Source organism: Scylla paramamosain, chromosome 21 (assembly GCF_035594125.1).
Source record: "Scylla paramamosain isolate STU-SP2022 chromosome 21, ASM3559412v1, whole genome shotgun sequence".
Lineage (NCBI taxonomy): Eukaryota > Metazoa > Arthropoda > Malacostraca > Decapoda > Portunidae > Scylla > Scylla paramamosain.
The window spans coordinates 5,505,767-5,515,766 of record NC_087171.1 but is presented as its reverse complement, the minus strand read 5'-3'; the positions used below and the strand labels follow the sequence as shown (position 1 = coordinate 5,515,766).

Sequence of the window (10,000 nt, the reverse complement as noted above, 5' to 3'; positions counted from 1 at the left end):
CGTCGTCACGGTGTGTGTGTGTTTGTGTGTGTGTGTGTGTGTGTGTGTGTGAGAGAGAGAGAGAGAGAGAGAGAGAGAGAATAGAATAGAATAGAATAATTAACGGTCCCCACACTCAGTAATAGCAGAGTACTTAACATACAGTAGGGAATCATTGTAGTGTGTTCCCGCAAGAAGCAACAGCAGTCTGTGTGTGTTGAAGGCCGCGGCAACGGTGTGGCAAGACCTGTCTGAAGGCTTGTGGTTGCCCCGCACTTCGCTTCTCCCTTCATTAACGCAACACTTCCTACTCTTAGTCCTCATCATCATCGTTAGCGTCATCACGTGGCCTCAAAAAAAACACTGATATTGTAGTCATTTCAGGAAGTTGTTTCAGGAAGTTTGATCTGGGTGTGTTGTGTTCTCTGGCCTCGATGCCTGACTTTTTTTTTTTTCCTGTCTTTCTTGCGTTCTTTTTTTTTCATTCTGTTGCAAATCTAGTCCGTGCTTGTGTTCCTGAACTGTTGTTGTTGTGTTCTGTTTGGTGTATGTCTTATTGATATGATGAATTTGTGTGTGTGTGTGTGTGTGTGTGTGTGTGTGTGTGTGTGTGTGTGTGTGTGTGTGTGTGTGTGTGAAAATATATGTAGGTAGATGGTTTATTTGTTTATTTATATTACACCGTGCAAATGCCACTGACTCAGCAAAATTTCTGAGCAGTTATGGAAACACTGGGAGACATCTGTCACTATATTATGTTGATTGTACAAAAGGTCAACAAGAAAATGCCAATAAATACATCAGACAAAGGGGGTACAAAAACTTTTTGCCGCGATATTAAGAATTTTTAAAGGGCTTGGGTTGTGAAGTGGCTGGCATCAAGATAAAACTAAATAGAGAATATCTTAATGATATGAGATTTAGATTTACTGTTGATGGAGTTCCGGTGAGTGAAACTACAAATGAACTGCTTGAGATTATTTTGCTTTTGGGAAGCCAGAAAGTAGGTCTGGAAATGAATATAGGAAAACAAAGGTGACGTACAAAAACTGTATACTAACCATGAAATTAAAGTAGATGAAGTAATAAAAAGTATCCACCAATACATCTGTGTAGGATTAATTATTTCAAGCCCAGATTATGAAACGCAAATCAAAAGAACCGAGATGAGTTATAATGATCTTGGTAAACAACACAAATGTGAAAAGTGATCAACCTCTATCACTGTCACTATATTCTACGAGTTTTTATCATAAACGTTCAAAAAAATGATGGAGCGAAAACTTCACAGTACCCAGAAGAGTACAAAGATTGGTGTTTGGCGTAACAGTTAAGAGATGAGAAGATAACATCGCTGATTGGGACGCAGACCAAGGTTGAAAATATTTGGATTTCCAATTAAAGAGGTAAATAGAAAAAATAAATAAAAAAGTTCGGTGGGGGGGAGCATGGATAGGACAGATAATTGAGTAACAGAATGACAACTTCAGGACGCAAAGAGAACTCAAGGCAACCAGAGAGAGAGAGAGAGAGAGAGAGAGAGTAGTCAAGAAATATTGGTGGGGTTGGCTGGAAAAGAACGTGCAGCCGATAAATATATAATGTGTGTGTGTGTGTGTGTGTTTATATATATATATATATATATATATATATATATATATATATATATATATATATATATATATATATATATATATATATATATATATATATATATATATATTGCTTGTGTGAATATTTTGTAATTTCGTCACACACACACACACACACACACACACACACACACACACACACACACACACACACACACACACACACACACACACACACAGCCATGGTCAGCCGTCACAAGTTCATTGGTCAGCAAAGATCTGTAACGTTTTCACAGCTCACGGCACCATGCTAATCTTTGCCAAGTGTGCTCACAAAATTGTCAGTCATCAGTCCCCGCCACTTTCTTGTTGATTGTTGGAGTGCATTCAGGCAACTTTTTGAGAAGTGTGTGTATTTACTTCTCCAGCCATGTACTGCGCTCATCTCCATTCTTGCTTGTTCAGCTTCTTTATTGCCCATATGATGATTTTGCTTTTGGTCTCGTTTTTCTTGTGAGTTGATTTGGTGCCTCGTTATTCCAAATATTAAACTGTTACTTAATGTACGTATTTTTCCCAGAACTTGTACCCCTTTTTGATTATCGATGCGTAGACATGCACCTCTTGAAATCTCGCCGTCAGAATTACGAATACATACGCGATTGTTCTTTATCGGTGTTGGACATCAGCGTTACTTATTTTCCATTATTAAGGTGTTTAAAGACTCTCTCCAACAGTGCCAGTCATCATTTCCTGCAACTCACGCGATCTCCGAAATTGAGATGACATTGTTCGCAAACCGGAGTAATATCATCACACACACACACACACACACACACACACACACACACACACACACACACACACACACACACACACACACACACACACACACACACACACACACACACATATACACACACTCTTCAATAAAGTCAATTGACTTGTAGCAAACACTTCCGACGATCAAAGTAACATTACTTTTCAACTTAAAAGCCGACAGTGCTGTAACATACCTAAATTGAATGTATTAAGTGTATAAAAAGACGACATACATACATGCATTGTTATAGCAACAATGCGGCTGCGTGCTGTTGTTTGGCCGAGGGCTCGAGTAAAGAGAGGGCGAGTGGCCTTGCTGACGAACGTGGGCGCGACACACTGGAATAATGTGATGGATTGATTGAGTGAAAAAAAAAAAAAAGTGAGGGTGCTGTAACATCGCAATTATATGCCACTGTGATAGAAAAAAACCTGAATTTTTCAGAAGGAAATATCTAAATTTAAATCCATGCGACAGCTCGTGTTATGCTATTAAGTGTGACAGTTATTCAGTTATTCATAATGACCATGCCTTTTGAGTGTGGTAAGTCATGACTTTATGTACATAAGCGGTGAGAATCCCTTAATTAAGCGCTATCATTCTTTTCGTCAATAATTTCTTTTGACTTAAAGAACAACATGGTGTCTACCCCCTGTACAATATACCCTCTACCCCTCTGTTAGTTCCTTCCCGTCTCGCTCAGCCAGCCATACGTATTCTAAACAAAGCAAACAAACTCTGCTCCCCTGCTGGTCACGAACACTTGTGCAGGTGTGGCCGCCAGGTGGAGGAGAGGGGAGAGGACTGATGTAAAACAGATATGCAAAAGAGAGAGAGAGAGAGAGAGAGAGAGAGAGAGAGAGAGAGAGAGAGAGAGAGAGAGAGAGAGAGAGAGAGGGGGGGGGGGTATAACGTGCTGAATACTGGGAGATGAACACCTATGTGTAGTATAAAATGACGACTAGGAATGTCTCTACAAGATTAATGGATGTATAGCGGCTTCAAACACACACACACACACACACACACACAGACACACACACACCACAGACAGTATCCCACGCATCATCTCTTGTCTGTTTTAAATCGCCTCCTGTCCGCTTCTCTTCACCTGGCGGCCACAGCTGTGCACGTGCCCGGCGGGACGGGAACACGAGTCTGGAGCAGTTTTCATTATTGTTATTATTATTATTATTATTATTATTATTATTATTGTTGTTGTTGTTGTTGTTGTTGTTGTTGTTGTTGTTATCATGACTTGGACCATTTCAAAAGGGAAATATGAACACACGCACACACGCACACACACTTGCAAATTTATTATAGAAAACGAAAATAATCTACTGTATATATAATTCGCCAGGTGTGAGTTGGGGGAACGAGGTAGGGTACGATGGTGTGGTTACTCTCTCTCTCTCTCTCTCTCTCTCTCTCTCTCTCTCTCTCTCTCTCTCTCTCTCTCTCTCTCTCTCTCTCTCTCTCTCTCTCTCTCTCTCTGAGTTTACTAAACCTTCAGAAACTATGGCAGGGAAACTGTCGACCTTCAAATTTCCATCAGCCTAAGAATGGAACTCGAAGATCGTATTTAATGTTATGTACTAGTGAGTGACAGCACCAGACAAAGTTTATCCGAGCCTGTTTGGGTGGGCGGATGAAGCTGGTTCATCACGTGAGGTTAGGACATGGCGAAGGTTCCCGTAGAGAAGACTTGGGCCCGAATTCAGAAAAGCTGTTATCTCTCACCACAACGATTTCCAAGACCAGCGAGATGATTAGCTGGGTTCTCACGAGTGTTTCTCCTGTTAGTAATGTTTAAATGTTGTTTATCTGACACTAGAACCGTGAAAACATCCTACCAGAGTATCCTTAAGTAGAGCCTTTTGAATGTAGTGAAGGTGCGGCGCAGAATTGTTTCAGAATACGGTCCTTGGTATTGTACATAATGAACACAGGGACGCCTTTGTTGTGGAGACCTTGTTAGTGTTCCATGTGTGTGTCCTCAATAGTGTGGCAAGGATGTGGGGACAAGGTGTTATACACCAAGCAAGGGATGGCATAGCTTTCCCTCTCCCCCCATCCCCCCATCTCTCTCTCTCTCTCTCTCTCTCTCTCTCTCTCTCTCTCTCTCTCTCTCTCTCTCTCTCTCTCTCTCTCTCTCTCTCTCTCTCTCTCAGGACCTGTTTATACCCTTGAGCATCATCCCACGACCTTCCTCCTGCCTTTCACTGACGTTTTCTGGAATGCAGAGTTCATATTCTCAATTGAAGTGTACACTGTTTTCAGTAGGTGTACGCATGTCAGCAGAGTTTTGTGGTCCATCGAAAACTGACTGCCTCTTCACTTTGAGTTCTTGAAGATCTTGGGGCCTTAGCGGTGTCATCAGGCATGCATGAAACTGACATTTGTACGCTTGCCTGCAGAAATAAATGGATAAATAAATTGCAGGATGCCGTTTTAGTGCCGTAATTAAGATAAATGCATGGTATGTTAGTTTCAATACATGGTAAAAAAAAGTATACATTTGTAAGCGCCTCTCAGTATCACAAAAATCACACACACACACACACACACACACACACACACACACACACACACACACACACACACACACACACACACACACACACACACACACACACACACACACACACCATTCTCATAATGCTGTGCTGCATATGTTCAGCCATGGACTCTGCTGCCCTTTGTATACGTACTTGCCTCACCTACTTCGTGGCTGAACAACACCTTACACCAGTCCTCCTCATCAACCTTGATATTTTCTTTTAAAAACCCAAGGAGTTTCTTCTTCATCTGATCCATCAAGAAAGACCTGACAGCTTTTAGCAGGACCACCCAAAGGTTTAGATTTGAAGCAGCCACGCCATCATAGAGGACCTGCAGGGTGACAGACGAAATGAACTATGCATTAGCTCAGTAGCTGTCAAACCGATAACTTTCACATGGATCCTTTCTTCCCCATGGATTCTGTTAGCATTCCCATGTCCCAGTTGAGGCTTGAAGAAGAAAGAAAGGCAGGGATGTGTTAGATAATAGTATGCAGAATCGAGAACAAGTAGCATTAACATAATTATGAAGTAGTAATAAAGGGTAAAACACGTGTTGACCTTGGTTGCCTGTCTCGCGTACAGTGCTCACCAAATGACTTAGTACGCCACTTGTGTATTGAATGATTCACAGCATTGCCAATTGGTGTGTGTGTGTGTGTGTGTGTGTGTGTGTGTGTGTGTGTGTGTGTGTGTGTGTCCAGAAAATCAAATGACAATGATTCTAAAGGAAACGTGACTGGACCCTAAGCAACATTGAACAGAAGATAAGATAAAATGGAAAAGTTTGCAGGTGAAAGTCTCCAGGGATTGTCATTGTGACGTCTCTTACTGTTAGATAAGGCTGGAGGTTTCCTTTGTCCAACACTGGAAACACACACACACACACACACACACACACAGAGAGAGAGAGAGAGAGAGAGAGAGAGAGAGAGAGAGAGAGAGAGAGAGAGATTTATAGTAGCTGATAGATACATACACAAAGCGAGTGACCAGCGGTTAGCTCAGTCCAGTAATTTACCTAGGCCCAGAGGTTCAAACCCAGTAATTTAGGAAGTAGTTCTTTTGTATCAGTTACTACAAGTAGAAGCCTTTTTTTATTCAACTTAGTGACGTTATGAGAACGAATGAAGGTGTAATCACCGTATGAGGATAGTAAAAAAAAATAGTATTGTTATCGACAACCGCGGCTGCTTTCTGTGTAATGAACCCGTGCATTTTATGTCAAGGATACTGTAAATATTTTTTTTGTAATAAATACATCATTGTCACAGTAAAATGTACACGTCAACATTCAACAAGGAATGATAACACAACGACAGTACCGAGTTGGTTAATTTTAGTTCTTAAAATTTAATAAGATAATTGTTTATCATTTAGGAAATAGGCTTGCGAGCCGATTTCGTTTACTCTGGCAGTACTGTGGCCAGGCGAGAGTTCATTTAGCCAAGGAAAAAGATATTCGATGACTTCCATTGACAGAATATTCATAGTCGCCCGCAGTGTGATTTTCTTTAACACACACACACACACACACTATAAATAAATAAATAAATAAATAAATAAATATATATATATATATATATATATATATATATATATATATATATATATATATATATATATATATATATATATATATATATATATATATATATATATATATATATATATATATATATATATATATATACATAGCGTTTATACGCACTCTCTCATCTAATTCTACAGAACTTTTATGCTTCCCACACCACGTGTTTCTCAGCACCGCGTTGGAAGGGATGGAGGAGGGGAGCAGGGGGGTCAGGGTGACAGGTGTGTCTAGACACACACACACACACACACACCGTCCCATCGCCCCCTTCTACTTTTTTTTTTTTAATGTGTGTGTGTGTGTGTGTGTGTGTTAACGAACACACACGGAGTACCTAAACCACACTGAGTGGAGTGTGCTCGGTGGTGAGTGATAGATCGCTCGTAACCGGCTGATCAGATTCTTTGTCTTCTTCAGCTTGTATTAATCCTGAAAAAAAAAAACAATCGACTCACATGAGCCGCAGTACGAATTATGTGTGATGGTATAACTTATACACTGCCGTTGCACTGAAAACATCTCATCCATGGACTCGGTTTTCGAAATACGGTGTAGATACTCGTGTTATGACTGAACCAAGCACGATCCACTCGTGAGCCGGCAGTGTGGTCGAGGCAGCGTGGAAGTCATCGTGAACAGCCTCTTCACAGCACCCAGTGTGTGGTGCCCCTGAGTACGATTACTTTGCCGACTCAGTACGAAGGCGCTAATAGCAGATCATCAACACCAACCTGTTTTCTGGACTTTTCTGTTCCCCTCGAGAATAGAAAACTGAAACAGTCCAGGAGGGAGGTGCGTGTGGTTGGTGGTGCACCTCTTGGATCCTGTCACTCCTTCCTCTTACCTCACACACTATCATCTTTCATTCTAATCCCCCTCTCTTGTTACTCATCACTCAAGTTCTCCTTCGCTTCTTCATTCTCGGAAACTCATTTCAGTCTCCGGCCACGTTTTCATATTTCACTCCCATCTTTAATCCAACTCCCCACCACCCGTTCCTCCCTCCCTCCTCTTCAGCCTCGACGCAGCAATGGACATGACGTAAGTAAATCAGGATCGGGTTTGCTCAAAACGGCTTGTAAATTACACCCAGATGGCAGTGCATATATTATTTGTCATAAGAAAATTGACGATATATATATATATATATATATATATATATATATATATATATATATATATATATATATATATATATATATATATGTATGGAGAGAGAGAGAGAGAGAGAGAGAGAGAGAGAGAGAGAGAGAGAGAGAGAGAGAGAGAGAGAGAGAGAGAGAGAGAGAGAGAGAGAGAGAGAGAGAGAGTGTGTGTGTGCAGTTTGTGAGGAAATACAGTTATGTTAGTTATCTTTATTCCATAGTGATGTGTTACATTTTATCCTCTGATTTGTATTCCACTTGCAACTGAATGAAATTTTCTTACTTCAGTTACAATGATCACCACAAATTGCTGTACAGATTTCAAAACTTTTAATTTCAGAAGTACTACCATGATAGATTTTACATAGTTGTGGTAAAAGCATTGTATTATTCTCAGGATTGACTAAACTAATCTTCAGGTTATAAGAATGTCTGTGGTCCTCACCAGCCACCGCCGAACAGTGTGCTGTGTTCCATCCATTCTTTTCCACATCTCTCCTCTGTTTGCCCATATATTATCCATCTCTCTCTCTCTCTCTCTCTCTCTCTCTCTCTCTCTCTCTCTCTCTCTCTCTCTCTCTCTCTCTCTCTCTCTCTCTCTCTCTCTCTCTCTCTCTCTCTCTCTCTCTCTCTCTCTCTCTCTCTCTCTCTCTCTCTCTCTCTCTCTCTCTGTATATTATAATTCAAGCTTCTTTTGACACGTTTTATCTGCCCAGAGAACCTGGTCTGTCTAGCCTATTAACTATCCTTTTGTTTATGAACAAATCAATGTATTAGTGTCAACACACATCTATTCCTAAATATAACCAGCTATCACTATTTGCCAATGGAAACCCTCTGACATCACCGGTGAGATTTAATTGGAGACAGTGTATGACAACAGACATCACACAATCTAACCATCTACATAGCACTATTCTTCCCACCTATTATGTATGGTTTTCTCTGTATATTTATTCTGTATACAACTAACTTTACTTATTTAACCATGAGGATCCTGTGACATCATAAGTGAAATGGTATTTGAGACAAAATAACCCTCATTGACAACAGAATGAATATGCACACTTCATTCCTCAGCCCTTATCAGCTGCCATACACTGTTCATTTCACTCATTCACTACAGTTATCAGCACTTGTGTGTTCTTTAATGTACCTAATCACACATCACTATTTTCCCTTGAGAACCAATTGACATCAAGGTTTCTGAAGGCAAAGCAGCAATGAAAGTGACAGAGCCTCACAACTAAAACTGGTCATTTCACTAATTGTTTTCAGCACTCACCTCTTCCCAACTATACTCACCCATCACTATCTTGGTCATCTTTTGTCATTACTTAGGAAGTGTCATATATGGCAAATTAGGATATAATAATAGAAATACGACTGAGCTTAATTGTCATAGAAATACGGCTCAAGCTGTAAATGCCATTGGCAATTAAGGAACCACCTCAACCCACCTCTTGAATTGGGCCATGACAGATCACCAGGTTCCATTGACTGTGTGAAATGAGTCATCTTATCACAGTGTGTCCTTGGAATACATTTACTCCATGTTTGTGTCCTTTCACTATTTTACATGCTGTAAATGTAGATTATTTTTTTGCTTTTCTTATAATTACAATTTATATATTGATAAAACAGGAAACAAGAAAAGATAAACACATGTGTCCCATTTTCATGTGCTTCTTCTCACTCAGCCACTCTATGTTAACTTGCTCCATACCTATCCCAATATATTTTACAGATAGCAGAGCAATACTTTTATGCCAGCACAACTCCATACAGATACTATTGGTATATAAAATGTATGAATAGAAAGAAGAACCTAGAGTGTTTTGACATTTACACTCTTCATAGATTGTATGAGCATTGTACATAATCCATGAAGAGTGCTCAATGACCAGTGTTATTGACCCACTTCACTGTGCCTTCACCTCTGACTGCAAGACAAGCTACACTTTTGAAGAGATAATGTGTTTATCAGCATCCTCATTCTTATATCTACAATATACCTGGTTGCTTTATCTTAGTTTGCTGGACAACTTTATCAGCTTTCTCAAACTTTCAAGGCTATCAGTAACATTCTCTCTCTCTCTCTCTCTCTCTCTCTCTCTCTCTCTCTCTCTCTCTCTCTCTCTCTCTCTCTCTCTCTCTCTCTCTCTCTCTCTCTCTCTCTCTCTCTCTCTCTCTCTCTCTCTCTCTCTCTCTCTCTCTCTCTCTCTCTCTCTCTCTCTCTCTCTCTCTCTCTCTCTCTCATATCATCAAGGCTTGGTATCTGGCTTAATCATGCCTTATCATAC

The 10,000-nt window shown here is 40.3% G+C and overlaps 1 protein-coding gene across 2 annotated transcripts in view; it reads left to right on the top strand.

The window, feature by feature from the left end:
• The window catches only part of LOC135110906 (signal peptide peptidase-like 3), a 69,803-nt gene that overhangs the window by 26,613 nt on the left and 33,190 nt on the right, over window positions 1–10,000 (top strand). The window contains exon 2 of one of the 2 annotated variants that reach the window (XM_064023544.1): window positions 6,970–7,593. The exons of the other annotated variant lie outside the window; for it this stretch is intronic. Coding sequence (XP_063879614.1) covers window positions 7,583–7,593 — 11 coding nt within the window. The 5' untranslated portion in view covers window positions 6,970–7,582. The remainder of the gene's footprint in view (window positions 1–6,969; window positions 7,594–10,000) is intronic. 2 annotated transcript variants of the gene reach the window in all.